The sequence below is a fragment of the Syngnathus floridae genome, chromosome 12, assembly GCF_059516105.1.
Source record: "Syngnathus floridae isolate MCC-2025c chromosome 12, RoL_Sflo_1.0, whole genome shotgun sequence".
NCBI lineage: Eukaryota > Metazoa > Chordata > Actinopteri > Syngnathiformes > Syngnathidae > Syngnathus > Syngnathus floridae.
In genome coordinates this window covers 8,114,850-8,141,730 of record NC_142424.1, presented here as the reverse complement: position 1 = coordinate 8,141,730, position 26,881 = coordinate 8,114,850, and the positions used below count along the sequence as shown (strand labels likewise).

At 48.5% G+C, this 26,881-nt stretch overlaps 1 protein-coding gene across 1 annotated transcript; it reads left to right on the top strand.

The window, feature by feature from the left end:
- The first annotated feature begins 1,963 nt into the window (after positions 1-1,963).
- LOC148389924 (uncharacterized) lies at positions 1,964-25,757 on the top strand. Its single transcript, XM_088391388.1, has 80 exons — positions 1,964-2,225; positions 3,677-3,894; positions 4,533-4,645; positions 4,782-4,903; positions 4,974-5,036; positions 5,111-5,266; positions 5,344-5,438; positions 5,924-6,038; positions 6,118-6,168; positions 6,927-7,147; positions 7,214-7,326; positions 7,517-7,638; positions 7,709-7,771; positions 7,853-8,008; positions 8,089-8,171; positions 8,517-8,634; positions 8,714-8,758; positions 8,830-8,997; positions 9,256-9,366; positions 9,435-9,545; positions 9,745-9,953; positions 10,025-10,137; positions 10,323-10,444; positions 10,517-10,579; positions 10,653-10,808; positions 10,921-11,009; positions 11,336-11,456; positions 11,530-11,565; positions 11,644-11,811; positions 11,986-12,105; positions 12,184-12,294; positions 12,364-12,396; positions 12,734-12,954; positions 13,065-13,177; positions 13,350-13,471; positions 13,530-13,592; positions 13,667-13,822; positions 13,903-13,985; positions 14,450-14,564; positions 14,644-14,694; positions 14,766-14,933; positions 15,128-15,238; positions 15,305-15,415; positions 15,545-15,753; positions 15,826-15,938; positions 16,105-16,226; positions 16,299-16,361; positions 16,445-16,600; positions 16,708-16,796; positions 16,935-17,055; positions 17,141-17,176; positions 17,255-17,422; positions 17,641-17,760; positions 17,838-17,948; positions 18,018-18,050; positions 19,663-19,883; positions 19,994-20,106; positions 20,279-20,400; positions 20,459-20,521; positions 20,648-20,803; positions 20,884-20,966; positions 21,432-21,546; positions 21,626-21,676; positions 21,748-21,915; positions 22,110-22,220; positions 22,287-22,397; positions 22,527-22,735; positions 22,808-22,920; positions 23,093-23,214; positions 23,287-23,349; positions 23,433-23,588; positions 23,696-23,784; positions 23,923-24,043; positions 24,129-24,164; positions 24,243-24,410; positions 24,670-24,789; positions 24,867-24,977; positions 25,047-25,079; positions 25,146-25,298; positions 25,594-25,757. The coding sequence occupies exons 1-80, from the start codon at positions 2,147-2,149 to the stop codon at positions 25,755-25,757; spliced, it is 9,291 nt and encodes a 3,096-aa protein (XP_088247514.1). The 5' UTR covers positions 1,964-2,146.
- Positions 25,758-26,881: the final 1,124 nt, after the last annotated feature.

Here is a 26,881-nt window from a genome sequence, read left to right as displayed (position 1 = left end):
CACACAGACGCATGCACAAAAAGAAATACACTTTGAAATCTAAACATTTATTACCAAATTGATACTTGTTGCTCTTCATGAGATTTGTGCCTGGAGCCAAAGTATTTGGGTATTTGCTTGTTGCCAACTGATGCCATCATGCATGTGCCACGTAAAAGTGAGCCGGACGGTCATTTAGGTTCTTTTGAATGACTGAGTGTATGGCATCACTGACAAAGACAATTGTGACAGGTGGAATCACAGAGAGTAAAATTTCAATTGATGAAGATTTGGGACGGCAAGGAGACCGTGCGGCAGCGTTGCACCAATGGATGACTGAATGGAACCAAGATAACCTGAGAGTAACTGTGTTGGCAACATTTGTAACAAGCAGCATTTTGTTGGAAATATGTCTCCGTATCAAATTCAGTCTTCAAGATAAGGGAGGAGGCAGAGAATAGAAAACGAAACTTAACACGCACGCGAACACACACACGCACACGCACACACACACTCAGACAGGATTCCTTAATGTGTGTTTGTGTGCAAGTGTGCGTGTGTGTGTGTGTGTGCGTGCGTGCGTGCGTGCGTGCGAGAGTTAGGCTTTGTTTGTGTGTGTTAGTTCTCGGTTTCTTTTGTCTGCCACCTCTCTTATCTTGGAGCCTGAATTTGTTCCAGACATATTTCCGACAAGATGCTGCTGGTAACAAATGTATCCAGCACAGTGATGCTCAGGTCCTCTTGGTTTCACTCAATTTTCTGTGTTGCAACAACCGCAGCCTCCCAGACACTGTTCAGAGAGGTGTACTGTCTTCCCCCACTGTAAATCTCCCGTTGGAAAAGGGCCCACAAGTTCTCAATAGGTTTTAGGTTTGGTGAGGAAGGGGGCCCATGTCATCATTCTTTCATCTCTAAGGCCTTCATTGGCTAGCCATGCAGTGGAGTACTTTGATGCATGCGCTGGAGCATTGTCCTGCATAAAAATCATGGTCTTCTTGAAAGATGCTGACTTTTCCCTGTACCACTGCATGAAGAAAGTATCTTCTAAAAACTGGCAGTAGGTTTGGGAGTTGAGTTTGTGTCCATCTTTGACCCGAAAAGGTCCCGCTAGCGGCTAGCCCATACCAGGACTCCACCTTGCTGGCGTCTGAGTCAAAACGGAGCTCTGTGCCCAACGCTGATCCAGCCGCAGGCCCATCCATCTGGTTCGTCAAGAGTCACTCTCATCTCATCAGTTCATCTTAAACTCTGTCTTAAGATATTTCTTGGCCCAGTTTTGACGTTTCAATTTGTGCCTCTTGTTTAGTGGTGGTCGGGTTTCATCTTTTCTTACCTTGGCCATGTCTTTGAGCACAGAACACCTTGTACTTCTTGACACTCCAGGTAGGTTGTAGTTCTGAACTATGACAACACCAGAGGATAACGGGCTCCTGGTGGCTTCACCTTTGATTCCTCTCGAATCTTTTGCAGTTAATTGACGTCTTTTCTTCTCAACACGTTTCTTGCAACCCTGTTGACTATATGCAACAAAAAGGGAGACAATCCCCTTGGTAAAACTGTCTCGGACCGCCAGTGCCTTTTAAGAAGACATTCCTTCTGTGGAATAGACCTGCTTGCCTGCATTAGGCTCCCTAGCCCAAAATGTGACATGTCCCCCTGCTCATTGCACAATTGATCAGAAATTGTCAGCTGATTCAGTGACTCAAAGTGTGTGCTCTTTCTGTCAGCCAACGTTGTCATAAGCTGAATCCACTTTGACCAATGTCGAGTAAAAATTACTTTTACGCATTACTTGGCTTCAGCTTGAGACGTAGGTTTAAGTGACCATGCACAGAGGTTGTCCCTCTTTTTTGCTTGCTTCCCCTGTTCCTCATCCCGAATAAAAGTGGTGTCAAAAGTTTGGGCGAAGGTGGCCAAAATAATATCGCGTTACCGCAACCAAAGACGTGCACACGTAAAGAGCGTCTCCGCGGTAACGCGCTCTTCCGAAGGCGCGTGAGTCACGTGGGTGGGGGCCGAGCAGCAGGAGCAGGAGCAGCAGCAGCAGCAGCAGCAGCACCGGAGCAAGCGCCCGTTCGGCGGCCGTTACCTGTTTTGAGCGGACCTAGTGTGTGCACCACATCGTGATATCTGCGTTCAATAGCCTCTCTGGTGGCCTTCCGTCACCATGATGGCCCCGCTGGCCGTGCGCCTGGCGCTGGTCCACCTGGTTTGCGTCGTATGGCTGATGTACAGCGGCGCAGCCGGTGAGTACTTTGAAGAAAATGTTCAACTTGCGAATGTTGTACTCTTACTATAACTTTGGAAGGAGGCATTTGGTTCGGATTGCAGTGCGGATCCGCTGCTGGGTTAAAAACTGGACCGACTCAGGAAGCTGGGTGAATTTACTATGGGATGTTTTGGCATTTTTGGAGTTTTGTATAAAAATGGATCGTTCTGCGCAAAACAGTTCGGTCTGGTTTGTGACCTAAATTCGGTCCAATCTTTGACCCAAATTGAGTTGTTAGAGTGGATGTTCTTGACGTCACTTAACTATTTTTCTTATGCACGTAAACCTTGTGGGTCAATGTTTTTTCTTGAGTCATGTGAGTGCAAACTGTCTTTTTATGTTGTACATTTTTAACAAGCTGATTGATTGCGAGACACAATGGGACATTGTATCCAGTGTATACAGAGTATCACTTTCCTTGAAAGGCAGACGCCCTATTTTTCTCCTCACATGCACTGTCGTGAAAATAAGCAAATAGTCAATTTTGTACTTAATAGTAATGAAGATGTCCGTTCTACATTAAAGTCGTACATCATTGTAAGGATAAGTACAAGTGATCAAATCTCTCTTGGTAAAGATCTCCTATTATATCTAATAGGACGTGCAATATTGATCCAACTGAAACGAAAAGAATATCATATGATCCACTTTGATTTTAACCTTGCACTTTTATTTGTCCATCCCTCCAAACAAAACTAACTCTGTCTTGTCACCGTGGTATAGTGGGAAACGTAATTTCGATCTCTTTGTCTTGACATGCGAAGGAATTGACAATAAAGGAGACTTTGACTTTGACGCGCGTCACATAGGGAGACCACTATTGGCTTTAATATTCGCAACCACACATTGAGTTTGTCTCATTCCAATAAAAAATAAAAGGGAAAAACTTTGAAACGTGTGTGTGTGTGTGTGTGTGGGGGGGGGGGGGGGGGGTGAAGAGCAGAAGGACATTGTTCTGTCGCTATGTTACAACAAGAGGCGTGACTTGTCAACACGTCTTCCTTTATTGCAAATGTATCTTTTGGCAGTCGATGAAAAGAAAGGAAAAAAAAAAAGTTTGATGTGGAGTTTTTTAGACCTGTAGCGCCCTCGTGTGGGCAGAACTTGAGTTAAAAAGAAAAGAAAAACTTCTTTCTCCGAGTTGCAGAACGACAGAATTGGACTGAATCCCCTCCGTTCAGTTCTTGAAATTATTCAGCATATTGAAACTGGTTATCCTCTGAAAAAATGTGCCTTGTTGATATTTTTGTGACTCTTATTCCAGGCTAATAGCCCTAAATTCCCAAGTCCTTTGTAAGTCTTGTCAATTGTGGATTGTCAGTCATGCAGGTGACACAGTTAGGTGGCGTGCATTCTTGCTTGTTTGCTGAATTTCTGGTTTTTACCAAGAGTTGAAAAATGACCATGGCAACTTTGATGGTTCATCAGGTGTAACCCGTCATACGCCATGTGACACAGACCACGGATGGAATTCTCACGGCTCCAAATGCTACAAGAAGATAGACACAACCAACGGTTGGCGGGGAGCTCGTCACGACTGCCTCTGGGAGGGCGGCGACCTGGTCTCCATCACCTCCGAGGAGGAGGAAAAGTTTGTGAAGGAGCAAATGGGCGACAAGCCGTTCTGGATCGGACTCTCCAATCTGGTGAGACGGAAACGCAAGCGGCTGTTGTATGGAGGTAGACTGGGGTCAAACGTTTTGAACTTTGCCTTTAAAATCCATTTGTTTTAGTTCTTACGTTCCCTGAGAGCGCTCTCTCTGTCTGGGCAGTGGTTCCAATTAAGCCTTCCACTTAAGCTGTCCTTTGTGATTCCACGCCCCGCTCAGCGAGCACCTCGCCCCACGCCAGATTTGGGATTACAACTGAAAAAGATTTGAACCTGAATAAAAAAGATCCCAATCTGAAAAAACAAGAGTTGAACCTGAAAATAATGCGAATCTGAATACATGCAACTGGAAAAAAGATCTCAATTCATGAAAATGAATTGCGGTGAAACCTGAAAATAAATACTTTATTCCAAAATATTACCAAGGCGAACTCAAAAACACTTTCACACAAGTGTTTTGTTTTACTACGTTGTTTTGTTTTTCTAGTTTTAAGATCAGCTCGTTTATTTTCAGATTTAAGTTTCCCTTTTTTCAAGTACATACGAGTTTTGTTTTTTCAAGTACAAAACGTTTGACCCCAATCTTCAAGGGATATTTAATATCAAATCCTTTCGATGAAGCATACTGTTGGCGAGCTTTTGGTACGCCATTGACAACGGGATTGGTTTCGGCAGGTCTGCGACAAGGACCATTGTAACTTATTCGAAGAGGGAGAAAAGAGACTGAACTGGTCCGACACCGGTGTGACCCCGACCTACGCTAACTGGACCTTAAACCAAGGCGGAAGGTAAGAAGATCACATCTTTGCATCCTGTGTCAGGTGGAATGCACGTTATCCGAGGACGTGAACGAGGAAAAAAAAAACCACCAAATTGGCCCGTTTGTCTGATGTGTGTCTCGGTTTTCACGCCTTTTCCCAACAGCTCCGACAATGAATCCTGCGCGTACGTCAACCAAGGTGTGAACCATTACAGTCAGCCTGGAAAGTGGAGACATGGCTCGTGCGGATCCTCGTTGGCGTACATGTGCGAGCGGTCGCCCGACGGTAAATCCACACGTCCGTTGCGATGTTGGCGCTAAAAGGAGCAAAGTGCAACCACGTTGTCTTTCTGCAGACTGCCCGGACGGATGGCCGTGTTCCTACAAAGACTTGGGTTACACTTACAGTCGAGTGGAGAGTGAGTGGCAGCGACGCTCCTTTTGACACCAGCGCCATCTCGTGGTTTCCTAATTAGTTTCTTTTGGCTTTCAGCTTCCTACTGCGACTCTGGCGAGTTCCTGTACAAGGACTCTTGTTACCTTTTCGAGGGGAGACTTAAAACCTGGCAAGACGCTGAAGATTTGTGCAAGGAAGAGGGAGGTCACTTGGCCAGCGTCCACTCAAAGGTTGACAGCCTATTCTTGAGTGGTGAGCGCTTAAACAAACTGACGATGCCAGTTATCATCCTGCAATGTTTCACAAGTGCTTGTTCCGCTCTCCTCAAGCTCACGGTCGAAGAGGCAACCCATCTTATTTTTTTTCTTGGCTGGGACTCAAGAAGAACAATGGCAAATTTGAGTGGCGCGACGGATCATCTACAGTAAGTGACAATGTGTGCAAGGGAGGTCTAAAAAGTTGTCACTTTGCCCCAATGAAGCTGTCATGTTAGAAGGCAAGAGTTAAAAAGTGTCATTTTAGTAGAATAGAGTTGATTGAAATAGAAGGAAAAATCTGACAAGAATGGTCATCCTGTCAAATAGATTTGACTTTGACTTGTATTGAGTGAAATTGTCTTAGATTTATGAGGGATGACCATTGTAATTTACAAGGGAAAAACAATGACATGAATTGTAGAAACAAAGTGCACCATTCATTTTACGGGGAGACATTTTTTATTGAAAAGTTCCAATCAGAAAGTTGGAAGGGGGTTGGAATATCGCAACAATTCTTATTGTGAGATAGAGCTTGTGAACATTAATTTGAGAGATTTGAATCAATGAAGTGACTTTGAAGGAAGGTGGTGGGAAGCCATCCGAGCAACTGCAACACCAAACACGCTCGAGTCATGTCCACTGTCGTCCGCAGGATGATGTCCCGTGGCATTCTCATAGTTATCCAGGTGCCTGCACAAAATTGAATACTGCTGGAGAAGTTGCGATCGAAAAATGTAGTGAAGTTCGTCCATCCATCTGTCAAAAAGGTCAGAAAGTCACAACCTCTCATTTGCCCATTGTCTTCTCATTGCTCTCTCATATTTGACCCCTCTCGCCTCCTTGCAGGCAAGGCCAGAGATTCTCTTCCGCCTCTTCCGGCGTCAGCAACAGCATCAGGTGGGTGTCCCAGCCTGCAGCCCACATGCAGAATTTTGTTTGCTCTTAAGTGACTCGAGTCTCGCTTGCAAGCAAGAGTGCAAATTGCGGCTGGTGGCGGGAGAACCCCGCCAACGAGGTCGAGTGATTAATTGTATTACTGAATAAAGTAACTCGTTACCGGGGAAAGCGTTACGGTTAAAAACAACACACAACGCAATACATGCACGTTTTTGCCTTAAACCTCAATATTAAAATACATCTTGATATCGCCACTTGAAAATTCTTCAGCGGTCCTGTTGTGACAACTGGTGAAAGAAATTGCCTTGTTTATCTCTTGGGACAGTATTCTTTCAGACTAATAGCCCTAAAATGCCCACCTAAGTCTTGTCAGTTGGGGATTGTCAGCTATACAGGTGACTTAATCTGCCAAAAACTGATATAAAAGTCCCAAAAGTCCCAATGATCGTCGTCTCACACACATCTGGGTGTGGTGAAACTTGACTAAGACTATGGATCATTGAAGTTAAGTTAAAGTCCCAAAGATCATCACACACATATCTGGGTGCAGTGAAATTTGTCCTCGGCATTTAACCCATCCCCGTGTGATTTTGATCCATCCCCTGGGGGAGAGGGGAGCAGTGAGCAGCAGCGGTGCCGCGCTCGGGAATCATTTGGTGATCTGATAAAGGTGGCAATGCACTTCATGCCTGTTTGCTGGATTTCTGATTTTCACCAAAGGTTGAAAAATGACCAAGCTAACTTTGCTGTTTCATCAGCATCGACCGATCATGAGGCAGCATGTGACACAGTCAACGGATGGAGTCCTCACGGCTCAAACTGTTACAAGAAAATGAACACAACCAACGGTTGGCTGGGGGCTCGTCACGACTGCCTCTGGGAGGGCGGCGACCTTGTCTCCATCACTTCAGAGGATGAGGAGAAGTTTGTGAAGGAGCAAATGGGCGACAAGCCGTTCTGGATCGGACTCTCCAATCTGGTGAGGCGAAAGCGCAAGTGGGCTTCCTACTGGTGCTCGAGTGACAACCAGTATTGTTTTTGGCAGGTCTGCGACAAGGACTGGTGTCAGTTTTTTGAAGCGGGAGAAAAGGGGCTGACTTGGTCCGACACCGGCGTAAGCCCGACCTACGCTAGCTGGACCTCAAGCCAAGGCGGAAGGTAGGAGAACACCTCTTTGCGTCCTGTGTCAAGCGAGATGCACGGGGAGATTTTGGAACCCCTTTCCAAACATGTGTAAAGATGTGATGAGGTATAAAAAAGCTTTTGTTTTCTTTTTATCGGGAAAGAGGAAAATAAACTCCAAATTGGCTTGTTCGTCAGATGTGTGACTCGCGACTTTTCCCAACAGCTCCAACGATGAAACCTGCGCGTACGTTAACCAAGGTGTGCACGTAGAGAGTCAGCCTGGAAAGTGGAGACATGGCTCGTGCGGATCCTCATTGGCGTACATGTGCAAGCGGTCGCCCGACGGTAAGTCCACACGTCCGTTGCGATGATGACGCTGAAAGGAGAAAAGCGCAACCGTGCCATCTTTTTGCAGACTGCCCGGAGGGATGGCCATGTTCCTACAAAGACTTCGGTCACACCTACAGTCAAGTTGAGAGTTGAGTGGCAGCGACGCTTCTTTCTACACCCAAACTGCATTGTCGTGGTGGTTTTCTAATTAGTTTCTTTTGGCTTTCAGCTTCCTACTGCGACTCTGGCGAGTTCCTGTACAAGGACTCCTGTTACCATTTTGAGGGGAGGAATGGAACTTGGCAAGAGGCTGAAGATTTCTGCAAGGAAGAGGGAGGTCTCTTGGCCAGCGTGCATTCACAGGTTGACGGACAGTTTTTGGCTGGTGAGCGCCAAGACAAATTGACCATGCCAGCAATCGTCCCGCAATTTTTCACCACAAGTGCTGGTTCTGCTTTCCTCAAGCTCACCGGCGAATAGCATGGTTTCCTTGGCTGGGACTCAAGAAGAACAATGGCCAATTTGAGTGGCGCGACGGATCATCTACGGTAAGTGACAATGTGTGCAAGAGAGGTCTAAAAAGTTGTCACTTTGCCCTTATGAAGCTGTTACGTTAGAAGGATAACGTTGAAAAGTGTCATTTCTGCAGAACAAAGCGGATTGAAACTGGAAAAATCGGACAAGAATGGTCTCCATGTCTAGATTATATAGATTACAAACTAAAAGTTGGAGGAGGTTGGAACATCGCAACAATTCCTATTGTGAGATAGAGCTTGTGAAGATGAAGTTGAGCGATTTGAATCAATGAAGTAACTTTGAAGGAATGTGGCGGGAAGCCATCCGAGCAACTGCAACACCAAAAACGCTCGAGTCATGTCCACTGTCGTCCGCAGGATGATGTCCCGTGGCATCAACATAAATATTTAGGTACCTGCACAAAATTGGATAGTGCTGGAGAAGTTCAGATCGACAGTTGTACTAGTGCCACTCGTCCATCCATCTGTCAAAAAGGTCAGAAAGTCACAACCTCTCATTTGCCCTTTGTCTTCTCATTGCTCTCTCATATTTGACCCCTCTCACATCCTTGCAGGCAAGGCCAGAGCTTCTCTTCCGCCTCTTCCGGCGTCAGCATCAGGTGGGCGTCCTAACCTGCAGCCCGCACGCAGAATCTTGTTTGCCCTCGAGTGACTCGAGTCTCATTTGCAGGCAAGAGTGCAAAGTGCGGCTTGTGGCGGGAGAACCCCGCCAACGACTTCTGCTACCTGATCCACGACACGGCCAACTTGACCTGGAAGGAGGCGCGAGACGAGTGCGCCCGCCGCAGAGGCAACCTGCTCGCCATCACCGATTTACAGGACCACAACTTCATACACGGTAGGTCGTCCTCGGTCTGCTTCGCTTTTTGGCGCAGCTGAAGTACTTAATGAAAGAATCCATCGAGAGACCACCGACTCACGTCAACATTTAGCCGAGTTTCTGTTATTCCAAAGGATAGACCAAAAATAAGCTTGTGACCCCCGCCAACAAGGACCCAACCCAGACATCACCATCACTTCATTTTAGTTAAGCGTTTTGGACTCGCATCTGTAAGATGCTTCAACCTTGTGTTCTCTATTTACCTTTGACCCAAAGGGGTTCGGGGAAGCGGTTCCTCTTTGTGGTTGGACGCCAGCGACACCAATGTTGAAGTCGGCAGCAAGCAGTCTGACGAATCCTCACCGAGTTCCGTCCTTCTGGGCGCAAGTGGGTCTAAAACCTGGCCGATGTATGAAGGAACGAAGGAGCGCTGAGCATCTGTGGTCTCTTTCAAGGTAACCCTGGTGATCCCTCCGGCCGACGCTGCAACTCCTTACTTCATGGCAAGGGCGGCATGGAAGTTGTCGATTGTGAGAAGAAGAGCGGCTACGTCTGTAGGAGAAGAGGTAAGACGAGAAGCTCGGTCGATTTTCCCCAAATTGCGTTATCAGCCGAGAGGACCAGAGTGGCAATTGTAAAGTTTTTGCTCTGATGTGAGTGGTGATGCAGGTGACGCAATTGGCTGAAACTGAATGACTTATTCTAGCAAAGAAGACAAAAACCATTGCGTTATTACGTCAGAGTAATCCCAAAATGTTCCCTCAGGCATTCAAACATGTGAAATGACCAATGGGTGGCACGGCTTCGGCTCCAGCTGCTACAGGAAGATGGAGACCACCAACGGTTGGCTGGGGGCTCGTTACGACTGCGTCTGGGAGGGGGGCGACCTGGTCTCCATCACCTCGGAGGATGAGGAGAAGTTTGTGACGGAGCAAATGGGCGACAAGCCGTTCTGGATCGGACTCTCCAATCTGGTGAGACGGAAGCGCAAGTGGGCTTCCTACTGGTACTTGAGTGACAACCAGTATTGTTTTTGCCATGGCAGGACTGCAACGAGGTCTGGTGTCAGTTTTTTAAAGCGGGAGAAAAGAAGCTGACTTGGTCCGACACTGCTATGACGCCGACCTACGCTAACTGGACCTCGAGTCAAGACGGAAGGTAGGAAGGTCACCTCTTTGGGTCCTGTGTCGGGCAAGATGCACGGGGAGATTTTGGAACCCCTTTTTTAAATTGTGTGAGCATGCCATGAAGCACCTTTTTATACTTTTGATCAGAAAATGGAGAAAAAAAACGTAGCCCGTCTGTCGGATGTGTGTCTCGTTTCTCACGCTTTTTGCCGACAGCTCCAACGATGAATCTTGCACGTACGTCCGCCAAGGTGTGCACGTAGATAGTCAGCCTGGAAAATGGAGACATGGCTCGTGCGGATCCTCATTGGCGTACATGTGCGAGCGGCCGCTCGACGGTAAGTCTGCACGTTCTATTGATGTTGACGCTGAAAGGAGAAAAAAAATGCAATCACGTCGTCCCCCTGCAGCCTGCCCGTTAGGACGGCTGTGTTCCTACAAAGACTACGGATTCAGCTACAGTCGAGCGGAGAGTGAGTGGCAGTGACGCTTCTTTTCCACACCTGCCGTTGTGCTTTTGTAATCTATGTTTCTTGGCGGCTTTAGCTTCCTCCTGCGACACTGGCGACTTCCTGTACAGGGACTCTTGCTTTCACTTTGAGGGGATGAAGCGAACTTGGGAGGCTGCCGAGGTGTTCTGCAGAGAATGGAACGGTCACCTGGCCAGCGTCCACTCACTGGTTGAGGGCCAATTCTTGGCTGGTGAGCTTCAAGACAAACTGCCGATGCCAGCTATCGTCCCCTAGCGCTTCACAATGTCTGACACGATGCTGCTCTTGTGCTAAATTTCCTTCCTTCCTTTGATATCCTCAAGCTCACGCGCCATATGCAGGAGGAGTGCAATCCTGGGTGGGACTCAAGAAGAACAAGGACAACTTTGAGTGGAGCGACGCAACACCTACGGTGAGGGAAAAGTTAGGAGCAGTCTACCAAAGTTGTCATTTGCTCAGAATGAAGGTGTCATATCGGAAGCCAAATTCTACAGAACAATGAAAGTTAGACTTTGGCAAGAATGATCACCATGTTACAAAAAGAGATAAACATTGAAGGTGTTAATCAGCTGAAGCATTAACTGGAAGAAAATTGTCAAATGAATTCAAGTCATACTGTAGGAAAGGGTTGAGAAAATATCGATCAGTGGGAGGAAAAAAGGACTCATCATTTTGGAGGAAATGCGGTGGGAAGCGAGCCCAAACGCACCAAAGTCACACCTGGCGTGTCGTCGGCAGGGCAACATTGTGTGGGTGCCAAACGGGCCGAAAAGGCGTGGTGGCTGCTCTGCCTTGTCGCCGACTGGTCAACTTGAGGATTGGCCCTGCACCAAAAGTCAGCCATTCATCTGTAGAAAAGGTCAGAAAATGACGACCAATCATCTTGCACTTTTATATGCTCTCTCATAACCATCCCTCTTCCTTTCTTGCAGCTATGGTCCAAGAGTTTGTTCTTCCTCCGCCGGCAGGTGGGCGCCCCACCCGGCAGTCGACATGTGGTCTCTTGTTAGCGGTTTGCCCTCAGGTGACTTGACTCTCGCTTGCAGGCTGGAGTGCAAAGTGCGGTTGGTGGCTGGACCGATCCTCCGACGACTTCTGCTACCTGATCCAGCACAAGCCCACCAAGACGTGGCAGAAGGCGCGAGACGACTGCCTCCTCCGAGGAGGCGACCTGCTCAGCATCGCCGACTCAAATGAACAGACAGTCATACAAGGTAGGCTGTCCGTCCGTCCGTCAGGTTGCCGTCAGGGCTGTTGAATTCCCCCAACATGGGCAGAGCTCCAGACCTCACATGCATGCAATGAGCAGTCAGCGAGCCATCAGCGAGCAGAGCGCCAACGAGAATGTTTCAAACTCATGTTGCATATTTTACCATTTACCTCCAAAGGTCTGTACACTTCTCTGTCGAGCGCTCCCTCTCTGTGGTTGGGCGTCAACAACGACATCACGAAAGACGGCAGCGAGTGGACTGACGGATCCCCGTTCGGTTACATGTTCATGGACAGAGGTGTGTCCCGAAACCCAACCGATGTTTGCCTGCGATGTTGCAGAGGAATGTAGCTGAGCATCTGTCGTCTCCTTCCAGATGACCCCGGTGACCTCTCTGGTGCATCCTGTCTTTCCTTACTCACAAGAAACGGCCGCTGGAAGTTTGACGATTGCCGCAAGAAAAGAGGCTACATCTGCAAGAAAAGAGGTAAGACGTGGCGACGCTCAGTGGATTCTCGCAACGTGCTGACTCGTGTCTTTGGCTTTTGTCTTCCAGGAATCCCGGCAAAGCCTCAGCAGCCTCTTCATGGTAAGTCTCTGAACGGTGACTTCAAACGATGCAAAACAAAAATGACATGACGATGCTTGTCTTTATTTTTACTTTACTTTCATAGCGTAAAGAATTCAGGCTGTAAGCGAATGAGGGTTATGCAAGATCAGCTCGCAGTATAGTGACTATACCATGGGTGACTATTCTATTCGCTAAATAATCATCTGTAGCAGCCCGAGTTGAAAATTTCACTTAGATATGTATTATATAAATATATTTATGCGCGATGCAGAAAAATGTGACGTGAAGGGAATGCAGAAATCTGGTTTTCATCAAAGGTTGAAAAATGACCATGGGAACTTTGATGTTTCATCAGCTTTAACCCATCATGAGCCAACATGTGACACAGTCAACGGATGGAGTCCTCACGGCTCAAACTGTTACAAGAAGATGGAGACCCCGAACGGTTGGCTGGGGGCTCGTCACAACTGCCTCTGGGAGGGCGGCGACCTTGTCTCCATCACCTCTGAAGACGAGGAAATGTTTGTGATGGAGCAAATGGGCAACAAACCGTTCTGGATCGGACTCTCCAATCTGGTAAGTGCAGGCTGCTGTTGGCTGGCGACTGGTAGTTGAGATGGAACCGCGAGCAAGTGGCTGTTGGCTCACTATTGGTACACCATTGACAATGAGTTTGGACTCTGCAGAACTGCAACGAGACCTGGTGTCAGTTTTTTAAAGCGGGCGAAAAGAGTGTGACTTGGTCCTACACCAGTGTGACGCCGACCTACGCCAACTGGGACCCGCGTCAAGACCAGAGGTAAGAAGATCACCTCTTTGCATCCTGGGTCAGGTGGGATGCACGGTGATATTTTCAAATTGCTTTCTAAAAATTGCTTTTGGGGCTGAGTTTTCATCAGAAAAAAAGGGCAAAACCTCCAAATTGGCACGTTTGTCGGATGTGTCTCGCTTTTTCCGACTTTTCTCAACAGCTCCGACGATGAATCCTGCGCGTACGTCAACCAAGGTGTGCACGGAGACAGTCAGCCTAGCAAGTGGAGACGTGGCTCGTGCAGATCCTCATTGGCGTACATGTGCGAGCGGTCGCCCGACGGTAAGTCTGCACGTTTGACGTGAAAGGAGAAAAGTGCAACCATGTCGTCTTTCTGCAGACTGCCCGGACGGATGGCCGTGTTCCTACAAAGACTTGGGTTACACTTACAGTCGAGTGGAGAGTGAGTGGCAGCGACGCTCCTTTTGACACCAGCGCCATCTCGTGGTTTCCTAATTAGTTTCTTTTGGCTTTCAGCTTCCTACTGCGACTCTGGCGAGTTCCTGTACAAGGACTCTTGTTACCATTTTGAAGGGAGGAATGGAACTTGGCAAGCGGCTGAAGATTTCTGCAAGGAAAAGGGAGGTCTCTTGGCCAGCGTCCACTCACCGGTCGACAGACGATTTTTGGCTGGTGAGCGTCAAGACAAACTGACCAATCGTCCCGCCATGTTTCACAACATCGTCACAAGTGCTCGTTCTGCTTTCCTCAAGCTCACGTGCGAAAAGGATTTCAACCTTGGCTGGGACTCAAGAAAAGCTCAGCCAAATTTGAGTGGCTCGACGGATCAGCTACAGTAAGTGACACGTTTGCAACGCGGGTCTAAAAAATGGTCACTTATGAAGCTGTCATGTTGGAAAGCAAAACATTAAAAAGTGTCGTTTTAGTAGACCGCAGTTGATTCAATAGAGAGGAGAAATCTGACAAGAATGGTCTTCCTGTTAAATAGATTTGAATTTGTTACAAGAAGTCCTTTAGTTTGATGGCTTAGAATTGTGATATATAAGAGAAAAAAAACAATAAGATTTCACCATGCATTTCACAGGAAAACGTTTTTCAAAATAAAAATTAACAGTTTAGGGTTTGGAAAGCTTCAATCTGAAACTCAGGTTGGAATATCGCAACAATTTCTATTGGTTCCGGAAATGATGAGAATGGTGAGAAGAAAAACAGATTTGAACCAGTGAGGTGCCTTTGAAGGAAATTTTGCGGGAAGCCATCTGAGGAATTGCAACGCCAAACACGCTGTATCCTCTGCAGGACAACGTCACAAAGAACCTTACTCAAAATTCAGATGACTGCGCAAAATTGAATGAGAATGGAGAAATTCAGCTTGAGGGTTGTACTGGCCTTCGTCCATCCATCTGTCGAAAAGGTCAGAAAGTCACAACCTCCCATTTGCCCTTTGTCTTCTCATTGCTCTCTCATATTTGACCCCTCTCACATCCTTGCAGGCAAGGCCAGAGCTTCTCTTCCACTTCTTCCGGCGTCGGCATCAGCATCAGGTGGGCGTCCCAGCCTGCAGCCCACTTGCAGAATCTTGTTTGGCCTCAAGTGACTCGAGTCTCGCTTGCAGGCAAGAGTGCAAAGTGCGGCTGGTGGCGGGAGAACCCCGCCAACGACTTCTGCTACTTGATCCACGACATGGCCAACAAGACCTGGAAGGAGGCGCGAGACAAGTGCACCCGCCTCAGAGGCAACCTGCTCGCCATCACCGACTCGAACGAACATACCTTCATACGAGGTAGGCCGTCTACAGTCTGCTGCGCTTTTTGCCGAGTTTCTGTCATTCCAAAGAAAAGACCAAAAATAACCTTGTGACCCCCACCAACTAGGACCCAACCCAGACTTCACCCACACTTTGTTTTAGTTAAGCATTTTGCACTTGCCTCTGTAAGATGCGTCAGTCAACCTTCTGTATTTACCTTTGACCCAAAGGGCTTCTGCCAAGCGGTTCCTCTTTGTGGTTGGACGCCAGCGACATCGTTGTTGAAGTCGGCAGCAAGCAGTCTGACGAATCCTCACCGAGTTCCGTCCTTTTGGGCGCAGGTGGCTAAAACCTGGCCGATGTATGGAGGAACAAAGGAGCGCTGAGCATCTGTGGTCTCCCTCCAGGTAACCCTGGTGACCCCCCCGGCCGACGATGCAACTCCTTACTCAGTGGCAAGGGCGGCATAGAGGTTGTCGATTGCGAGAAGAAGCGCGGCTACGTCTGCAAGAGAAGAGGTAAGACGAGATGCTCGGCCAATTCTCCCCAATGTGTGTCAGCGGACACATTTTTTGTCTCATGTGAGTTTCGATGCAGATGACGCATTTGCCTGAAACTGAGTGCGTAATCCCCAAATGTCTCCTCAGTCGTTCAGACATGTGAAAGGACCAAAGGGTGGCGACGCTTTGGCTCCAACTGCTACAAGAAGATGGAGACCACCAACGGTTGGCTGGGGGCTCGTTACGACTGCGTCTGGGAGGGCGGCGACCTGGTCTCCATCACCTCGACACACGAGGAAAGCTTTGTGAAGGAGCAAATGGGCGACAAGCCGTTCTGGATCGGACGTTCCAATCTGGTGAGACGAAAGCGGTAGAATACGTTGACTTTCCACTGGTACCTAACCGTCACCTGCGATTGGTTTCGGCAGAACTGCGACGTGGCCTGGTGTCAGTTTTTTGAAGCAGGAGAAAAAAGACTGTCTTTGTCCGACACCGGCGTGACGCCGACCTACGCCAACTGGGACTCGCGTCAAGATAGAAGGTAAGAAGGTCACCTCTTTGCGTCCTTTTGTTGTCAGGCGGAACACACAGCGAGATTATGGATCCCATCTGCGAATTTTGAGAGTATTGATGAGACAGGAGGAAAAGCCTCCAAATTGGCACGTTTGTCGCATGTGTGTCTCCTTTTTCCCGACCTTTTTCAACAGCTCCAACAATGAATCCTGCGCGTACGTCAACCAAGGTGTGCACGTAGAGAGTCAGCCTGGAAAGTGGAGACATGGCTCGTGCGGATCCTCATTGGCGTACATGTGCGAGCGGCCGCTCGACGGTAAGTCTGCCCGTCCGTTGTGACGTTAACGCTCAAAGGAGAAAAACTTGCAATCACGTCGTCCCCCTGCAGCCTGCCCGGACGGACGACTGTGTTCCTACAAAGACTACGCATTCGGCTACAATCGAGTGGAGAGTGAGTGGCAGCGAGGCTTTTTTTTTCCACACCTGCAACGTCTTGTTGTGGATTTGTAATCCATGTTTTTTTGGTGGCTTCAGCTTCCTACTGCGGCACTGGCGACTTCCTGTACAGGGACTCTTGCTATCACTTTGAAGGGATGAAGCGAACTTGGGAGGCAGCCGAGAAGTTCTGCAGAGAATGGAACGGTCACCTGGCCAGCGTCCAATCACTGGTTGATAGCCAATTCTTGGCCGGTGAGCGCCAAGACCAACTGCCGATACCAGCAATCGTCATCTAGCACTTCACAAAATTTGAATGCTCTTCTTGTGCTAAATTTCCTCGCTTCTCTGATATCTTCAAGCTCATGCGCCAGATGTAGGAGGATTGCAAGCTTGGGTGGGACTCAAGAAGAACAAGAACAACTTTGAGTGGAGCGACGCAACGCCTACAGTAAATGAAACATTTAGAGCAGTCTACAAACGTTGTCATTTGCCCTGAATGAAGGTGTCATGTCGGAGGGCAAAGGTTCCACCAAACACGCAAGTTACACCAAATGCGGCAAAGTCATGTTCGGCGTGTCGTCCGCAGGGCAACATTGCGTGGGTGCCAAACGGGCCGACAGGACGTGGTGATTGCTGTGCACTGTCGCCAACTGGACAAGTTGAGGACTGGCCCTGCACCAATATTCGGCCATTCATTTGTAAAAAAGGTCCGAAAATGAAGAGCACTCACCTTGCACTTCCATGTGCTCCCTCTATCTAAGAGTGCTAATGACTCCTCTCTTTTCCTTGCAGCCAAGGTCCAAGAGTTTGTTCTTCCTCCGCCGGCAGGTGGGCGTCCCACCCAGCAGTCGACACGTGGTCTCTTGTCACCGGTTTGGCCTCAAATGACTTGAGTCTCGCTTGCAGGCTGGAGTGCAAAGTGCGGCTGGTGGCCGGACCGATCCTCCGACGACTTCTGCTACCTGATCCAGCACAGGCCCACCAAGACGTGGCAGAAGGCGCGAGACGACTGCCTCCGCCGCGGAGGCGACCTGCTCAGCATTGCCGACTCACGCGAACAGGCCTTCATACAAAGTAGGCTGTCTGTCTGTCCGGTCGCAATCAGGGCTGTTGAATTCCCCCAACATGGGCAGAGCTCCAGACCTCACATGCATGCATTTGGTTTCCTTGGACAACCGCTAATATACTGGAATATACGATAGTGCGTTCCACCAATGAGCAGTCAGCGAGCCATCAGCGAGCAGAGCGCCAACGAGAATGTTTCAAACTCATTTTACCATTTACCTCCAAAGGTCTGTACACTTCTCTGTCGAGCGCCCCCTCTCTGTGGTTGGGGGCCAACAACAAGATCATGAAAGACGGCAGCGAGTGGACTGACGGATCCCCGTTCGGTTACATGTTCATGGACAGAGGTGTGTCCAAAACCCAATTGATGTTTGCCTGCGATGTTGCGGAGGAATGGAACGGAGCATCTGTCGTCTCCTTACAGATGACCCCGGTGACCTCTTTGGAGCATCCTGTCTTTCCTTACTAACAAGCAACGGCCGCTGGAAGTTTGCCGATTGCAGGAAGAAAAGGGGCTACATCTGCAAGAAAAGAGGTAAGACGTGGCGACGCTCAGTGGATTCTCACAGCATGCTGACTCGTGTCTTTGGCTTTTGTCTACCAGGAATCCCGGCAAAGCCTCAGCAGCCTCTTCATGGTAAGTCTCTGAACGGTGACTTCAAACGATGCAAAACAAAAATGACATGACGATGCTTGTCTTTATTTTTACTTTCATAGCGTAAAGAATTCAGCCTGTAAGCTAATGAGGGTTATGCAAGATCAGCTCGCAGTATAGTGACCATACCATGGGTGACTATTCTATTCGCTAAATAATCATGTGTAGCAGCCCGAGTTGAAAATTGCATTAAGATATGTATCATGTAAATATATTTATGCGCGATGCAGAAAAATGTGACATGCAGGGAATGCAGAAATGTGGGTGTGGGTGTGTGTGTGTGTGGTGGGGGTGTGTATAACCTCCAACCTGCTTCTGGAGACACCCCCCTGGGTGAAACCGTCTAGAACCACCAGTGCTTTGGGGAGTAACCCTGCTCATTTGACACGAGTGATCAAAGGTGATTTTAATGGCCCAATATTTTGGATGTTGTTTAAGAAGAATATGTTTGCCAATGTCCTGAGTTGAATGCACTTTTTCATCGGGGTGGCCGAGGGGGGCCCTGCATCAGCTGGGGTGGCCTTATGACAACCAGGGATGCGGGGGTTGATGGTCAAGTGTACAGTCCTACTCATTTACAAAATGGAATTGTTCTATTCGACAACATTTACTTGTACAAGATAAAATGTGCAAACCATCACCTGAATTCTTTAGAAAATACTCGCATGCTCGAGAAGGCTCCGTTGCTCTGGAGCGCCTCTGCGTGTGTGTGGGCGGAGGTGAGGGGCACAGAGCAGAGGGGCGCCTATCAGTGCAGCGCCTCTGTTAATGATCACACGTGAACAGACAGCTGTTAAATAAATGCATAAAATAGCAATTCGAAGTAACTTTTTTCCTGTCGCTTTGGAGGTCCTTTTGTTGCAGCGCCCCATACGCTGCATGTAGTGCATTTTTCCCCACTGAGATTTTGCCAAAAGCAAAAACAAATGAGAGCATAATTTCAGCCAGTTTTTTTTCAATGTTTTTTTTTTCCTCTTAAATGTTGACGAGCTAGCCCATTGCGCTGATGGAATAGTGATGCGTTACAAATGTACAACTGGGCATGAGCTCTTTCTTGTGTAACTACCTGGAAAAAAAAAAAGGGAGCTCCAATTGTTCTGTAGCTGTATTAAAAAAGACGTCTTCCTTTGCATAGATTGCAAACGTATATTTTGGTGATGAATGAAAATAAAAAAAGTTGAATGTGGACTCTTGACCTGTAGCGCCATCCTGTGGGCTGCACATGAGCAAAAAAAAAAAACACCACCAACAACACATTTTTCTCTGTCCGAGGGGCAGAATGACAGAAGTGGACTGAATTTCCTCCGTTTTTTGACATGTGCAACAGTCCATGAAATCATTCAGCATCCTGAAGCTGGTTAATGAATGTCACGTTTAAAAATGTGCCTTGTTGATTTTTTTTGTGACTCTATTATTTTAGGCTAATAGCCCTAAATGCCCAAGTCCTTTGTAAGTCGTGTCAATTGTGGATTGTCAGTCATGCAGGTGACGCAATTTGGCTGAATTAGGTGGCGTGCATTCTTGCTTGTTTGCTGAATTAGTTCTTTTTACCAAAGGTTGGAAAATGACCATGGGAATTTTGATGTTTCTTCAGCTTTAACCCATCATGAGCCAACATGTGACACAGTCAACGGATGGAGTCCTCACGGCTCAAACTGTTACAAGAAGATGGAGACCCCGAACGGTTGGCTGGGGGCTCGTCACAACTGCCTCTGGGAGGGCGGCGACCTTGTCTCCATCACCTCTGAAGACGAGGAAATGTTTGTGATGGAGCAAATGGGCAACAAACCGTTCTGGATCGGACTCTCCAATCTGGTAAGTGCAGGCTGCTGTTGGCTGGCGACTGGTAGTTGAGATGGAACCGCGAGCAAGTGGCTGTTGGCTCACTATTGGTACACCATTGACAATGAGTTTGGACTCTGCAGAACTGCAACGAGACCTGGTGTCAGTTTTTTAAAGCGGGCGAAAAGAGTGTGACTTGGTCCTACACCAGTGTGACGCCGACCTACGCCAACTGGGACCCGCGTCAAGACCAGAGGTGAGAAGATCACCTCTTTGCCTCTTGGGTCAGGTGGGATGCACGGTGATATTTTCAAATTGCTTTCTAAAAATTGCTTTTGGGGGTGAGTTTTCATCAGAAAAAAAGGGCAAAACCTCCAAATTGGCACGTTTGACGGATGTGTCTCGCTTTTTCCGACTTTTCTCAACAGCTCCGACGATGAATCCTGCGCGTACGTCAACCAAGGTGTGCATGGAGACAGTCAGCCTAGCAAGTGGAGACGTGGCTCGTGCAGATCCTCATTGGCGTACATGTGCGAGCGGTCGCCCGACGGTAAGTCTGCACGTTTGACGTGAAAGGAGAAAAGTGCAACCATGTCGTCTTTCTGCAGACTGCCCAGATGGATGGCCGTGTTCCTACAAAGACTTGGGTTACACTTACAGTCGAGTGGAGAGTGAGTGGAGCGACGCTTCTTCTGACACCCGCAGCCTCTCGTTGTCGTTTCCTAATGAGTTGCTTTTTCGTTTTACACCTACTCCGTCTCGTTGTGGTTTTCTAATGAGTTTATTTTGGCTTTCAGCTTCCTACTGTGACTCTAACGAGTTCCTGTACAAGGACTCTTGTTATCACTTTGAGGCGACGCCTAAAACTTGGCAAGCGGCTGAAGATTTCTGCAAGGAAAAGAGAGGTCTCTTGGCCAGCGTCCACTCACCGGTCGACAGACGATTTTTGGCTGGTGAGCGTCAAGACAAACTGACTAATCGTCCCGCCATGTTTCACGACATCGTCACAAGTGCTCGTTCTGCTTTCCTTAAGCTCACGTGCGAGAAGGATTTCAACCTTGGCTGGGACTCAAGAAAAGCTCAGCCAAATTTGAGTGGCTCGACGGATCATCTACAGTAAGTGACACATTTGCAACGCAGGTCTAAAAAATTGTCACTCATGAAGCTGTCATGTTGGAAAGCAAAACATTAAAAACTGTCATTTTAGTAGAGCACAGTTGATTCAATAGAGAGGAGAAATCTGACAAGAATGGTCTTCCTGTTAAATAGATTTGAATTTGTTACAAGAAGTCCTTTAGTTTGATGGCTTAGAATTGTGATATATAAGAGAAAAAAAACCAATAAGATTTCACCATGCATTTCACAGGAAAACGTTTTTCAGAATAAAAATTAACAGTTTAGGGTTTGGAAAGCTTCAATCTGAAACTCAGGTTGGAATATCGCAACAATTTCTATTGGTTCCGGAAATGATGAGAATGGTGAGAAGAAAAACAGATTTGAACCAGTGAGGTGCCTTTGAAGGAAATTTTGCGGGAAGCCATCTGAGCAATTGCAACGCCAAACACGCTGTATCCTCTGCAGGACAACGTCACAAAGAACCTTACTCAAAATTCAGATAACTGCGCAAAATTGAATGAGAATGGAGAAATTCAGCTTGAGGGTTGTACTGGCCTTCGTCCATCCATCTGTCGAAAAGGTCAGAAAGTCACAACCTCCCATTTGCCCTTTGTCTTCTCATTGCTCTCTCATATTTGACCCCTCTCACATCCTTGCAGGCAAGGCCAGAGCTTCTCTTCCACTTCTTCCGGCGTCGGCATCAGCATCAGGTGGGCGTCCCAGCCTGCAGCCCACTTGCAGAATCTTGTTTGGCCTCAAGTGACTCGAGTCTCGCTTGCAGGCAAGAGTGCAAAGTGCGGCTGGTGGCGGGAGAACCCCGCCAACGACTTCTGCTACTTGATCCACGACATGGCCAACAAGACCTGGAAGGAGGCGCGAGACAAGTGCACCCGCCTCAGAGGCAACCTGCTCGCCATCACCGACTCGAACGAACATACCTTCATACGAGGTAGGCCGTCTACAGTCTGCTGCGCTTTTTGCCGAGTTTCTGTCATTCCAAAGAAAAGACCAAAAATAACCTTGTGACCCCCACCAACTAGGACCCAACCCAGACTTCACCCACACTTTGTTTTAATTAAGCATTTTGCACTTGCCTCTGTAAGATGCGTCAGTCAACCTTCTGTATTTACCTTTGACCCAAAGGGCTTCTGCCAAGCGGTTCCTCTTTGTGGTTGGACGCCAGCGACATCGTTGTTGAAGTCGGCAGCAAGCAGTCTGACGAATCCTCACCGAGTTCCGTCCTTTTGGGCGCAGGTGGCTAAAACCTGGCCGATGTATGGAGGAACAAAGGAGCGCTGAGCATCTGTGGTCTCCCTCCAGGTAACCCTGGTGACCCCCCCGGCCGACGATGCAACTCCTTACTCAGTGGCAAGGGCGGCATAGAGGTTGTCGATTGCGAGAAGAAGCGCGGCTACGTCTGCAAGAGAAGAGGTAAGACGAGATGCTCGGCCAATTCTCCCCAATGTGTGTCAGCGGACACATTTTTTGTCTCATGTGAGTTTCGATGCAGATGACGCATTTGCCTGAAACTGAGTGCGTAATCCCCAAATGTCTCCTCAGTCGTTCAGACATGTGAAAGGACCAAAGGGTGGCGACGCTTTGGCTCCAACTGCTACAAGAAGATGGAGACCACCAACGGTTGGCTGGGGGCTCGTTACGACTGCGTCTGGGAGGGCGGCGACCTGGTCTCCATCACCTCGTCATACGAGGAAAGCTTTGTGAAGGAGCAAATGGGCGACAAACCGTTCTGGATCGGACGTTCCAATCTGGTGAGACGAAAGCGGTAGAATGCGTTGACTTTCCACTGGTACCTAACCGTCACCTGCGATTGGTTTCGGCAGAACTGCGACGTGGCCTGGTGTCAGTTTTTTGAAGCAGGAGAAAAAAGACTGTCTTTGTCCGACACCGGCGTGACGCCGACCTACGCCAACTGGGACTCGCGTCAAGATAGAAGGTAAGAAGGTCACCTCTTTGCGTCCTTTTGTTGTCAGGCGGAACACAGCGAGATTATGGATCCCATCTGCGAATTTTGAGAGAGCATACGTATTGATGAGAAAGGAGAAAAAGCCTCCAAATTGGCACGTTTGTCGCATGTGTGTCTCCTTTTTCCCGACCTTTTTCAACAGCTCCAACAATGAATCCTGCGCGTACGTCAACCAAGGTGTGCACGTAGAGAGTCAGCCCGGAAAGTGGAGACATGGCTCGTGCGGATCCTCATTGGCGTACATGTGCGAGCGGCCGCTCGACGGTAAGTCTGCCCGTCCGTTGTGACGTTAACGCTCAAAGGAGAAAAACTTGCAATCACGTCGTCCCCCTGCAGCCTGCCCGGACGGACGACTGTGTTCCTACAAAGACTACGCATTCGGCTACAATCGAGTGGAGAGTGAGTGGCAGCGAGGCTTTTTTTTTCCACACCTGCAACGTCTTCTTGTGGATTTATAATCCATGTTTTTTTGGTGGCTTCAGCTTCCTACTGCGGCACTGGCGACTTCCTGTACAGGGACTCTTGCTATCACTTTGAAGGGATGAAGCGAACTTGGGAGGCAGCCGAGAAGTTCTGCAGAGAATGGAACGGTCACCTGGCCAGCGTCCAATCACTGGTTGATAGCCAATTCTTGGCCGGTGAGCGCCAAGACCAACTGACGATACCAGCAATCATCATCTAGCACTTCACAAAATTTGAATGCTCTTCTTATGCTAAATTTCCTCGCTTCTCTGATATCTTCAAGCTCATGCGCCAGATGTAGGAGGATTGCAATCTTGGGTGGGACTCAAGAAGAACAAGAACAACTTTGAGTGGAGCGACGCAACACCTACAGTAAATGAAACATTCAGAGCAGTCTACAAACGTTGTCATTTGCCCTGAATGAAGGTGTCATATGGGATGGCAAAGGTTCCACCAAACACGCAAGTTACACCAAATGCGGCAAAGTCATGTTCAGCGTGTCGTCCGCAGGGCAACATTGCGTGGGTGCCAAACGGGCCGACAGGACGTGGTGATTGCTGTGCACTGTCGCCAACTGGACAAGTTGAGGACTGGCCCTGCACCAATATTCGGCCATTCATTTGTAAAAAAGGTCCGAAAATGAAGAGCACTCACTTTGCACTTCCATGTGCTCCCTCTATCTAAGAGTGCTAATGACTCCTCTCTTTTCCTTGCAGCCAAGGTCCAAGAGTTTGTTCTTCCTCCGCCGGCAGGTGGGCGTCCCACCCAGCAGTCGACACGTGGTCTCTTGTCACCGGTTTGCCCTCAAATGACTTGAGTCTCGCTTGCAGGCTGGAGTGGAAAGTGCGGCTGGTGGCTGGACCGACCCTCCGACGACTTCTGCTATTTGATTCAACACAGGCCCACCAAGACCTGGAAGGAGGCGCGAGACGACTGCCTCCGTCGTGGAGGCGACCTGCTCAGCATCACCGACTCACGCGAGCAGGCCTTCATACAAGGTAGGCTGTCCGTCCGTCCGTCAGGTTGCCGTCAGGGCTGTTAAATTCCCCCAACATGGGCAGAGCTCCAGACGTCACCTGCATTTGTTTCCTCGGACAACCTTTAACAATTAGTCATTCAAATCACGTGCATGTTCATCGATACTACCAATGAGCAGTTGGTGTATCCTCTCTCCCCTCCCGTAAGAAGCCGTCACGAGTGGATCACAACAAGAATGTTTTAGTATCTTGTTGCACATTTTACCATTTACCTCCAAAGGTCTGTACACTTTTCTGCCGAGCTCTCCCTCTTTGTGGTTGGGCGTGAACAACAACATTGTGAAAGATGCCAGCGGGTGGACTGACGGATCCCCATTTCGTTACGTCCTCATGGACGGAGGTGGGTCGAAAACCCAACCGATGATTGTCTACAAAGTTGCGGAGGAACGAAGCCGAACATCTGTGGTCTCCTTCCAGATGATCCCGGTGACCTCTCTGCTACACCCTGTCTTTCCTTCCTCACAAGCAACGGCCGCTGGAAGTTTGACGATTGCCAGAAGAAGACGGGTTACATCTGCAAGAAAAGAGGTAAGACGTGACGACGCTCAGACGATTCTCACAATGTGCTGATTCACATCTTTGGCTGTTTTCTCGCAGGAAACACGCCAAAACCTCCCCAGCCTCATGACGGTAAGTCGTCTTAAACAGTGGCTTCAAACAATCCTAGGCAAAAATGACCTGACAATGCTTTTTCAGGCTTTAAGGAGATCCTTGTCTGCGACAACCATTCTGCTGACCTCGTGTGTGAGAGTGAGGGTCAGAAGCAAGGCCGCATCAGCATCCAGTCCGCCTTTTACGGTCGGCGGAGTGACGACATTTGCTTGCTGGACAGCGACTCATACGACGACGGTAAGACCTGAGAAGCCACCATTTTGATGCCGCCAATTAAGGCATTTATCCACCTACCTCTGAAGGCTCATTCAGTAGTGTTTTGCTTGGTCTCCTCCTGGAAGTCTCCAAAGAACTTTAGCACGCTATGGAACGTAATGAAAATGAACCAATGCTTACAAACCGCTCAAATCCCAGAATGAGTCTGTACTCAGAAACGTGCTAGTTTTGTTCAACTTTGTCTTGGTGAACTCAATTCAGGTGCCTCAATGCTCATCAGGCCCACTCAGACTCAGTGGTGTGTTGTAACTTGCAGAGTATTGCGGAGTGGAAGGCATCCTCCCTCGCTACAGGAAAATGTGCAACGGCCAGCAAAAATGCCGCATTGAGCTTTTGGAGGACGATTCCTGCCCTGCCACCTCCAAATATCTGGAGATGGTCTATAGCTGTGAACACAAAGGTGGGCTTTGCGTCTCGTGATCTTCTCTGCTCTGCAATCCCAAGAAATAATGCAAGGAGTCCCACAAGAGGATAGATGGCCAGATTTGTATTTTAATTGGCCTTTAAGCATCTGTTCCAAATGAAAATGACTTTTGGCGTCCTCAGTATGTCTTGACAGTCTGGGCATTGCGGACGGGAGCCTCGCAGACTCTCTCTTCCAAGCCTCCTCCTCGATGGAAGACGCCACCCCAGAAAAAGCCCGCCTCAATGGAGAGTCCTGCTGGAAGCCGTCAAAAGATCGTACGCAGAAAAATGACAGCTTGGCACTGTGGTCTCCTGAGCGTTCTAATGTCTTGTCCCCTCCAGCCGTCGGCAGCTGGATCCAGGTAAACCTTGGTTACATGAGAAAGGTGACGGGGATCGTGACCCAGGGGTGTGATAGCGATAATACTCGCTCCTGGGACATCCAACTTGAGATGAAGGTGAGCGTTAATGGACAAATGGAATGGACAAAACACCCAGGCGGGAAGGTGAGTGCAGGGACAATCGAGTCGACCTCAACCTCATCCTCCAAAATTGTCACAACAAACAAGCAAACATCCTATTTGTAGTTCATCGGTGGTGGAACTCATCTGCTTGAGACGCCGGCATTTGCTAAGTATGTCCGCATCCTGCCGCTGGAGAGTCGTCCAGAATTTGGCCTCCGCTTTGACATCTTGGGATGCGCGCATGACGGTGAGCAGCACAATCTACTGCTTTGCTTGCCGAAAACAACAAGGCCAAAACACGCGATGATCCCGCCTTATGTCCGACAGATGCGATGACCTGTGCCAGACAGTTCAACAGCCTCCACTTCACCGATTCGATGACGTGAGTCACACTTGACACAATGTTTCATGACGATGACCGCCTGTCGTCAATTTCACAACATGTGTGTCTTCTGCAGGTTCTACTGTCCACCTGGGTGTGCCAAAGACAAACACTTTGTCTCTGGAACATTGGTCTACTCAAAGGTGCATGATTACCTCACCCACCAGTCGAGTTCTCGTCTGTGACTGCAACTTTGTGTAAATGCAGGACTCGCACATCTGCGCGGCTGCTATTCACGCTGGCGTCATTCAGAACGACATCGGAGGAGATTGTATTGTGATGCGAGCTCCCAA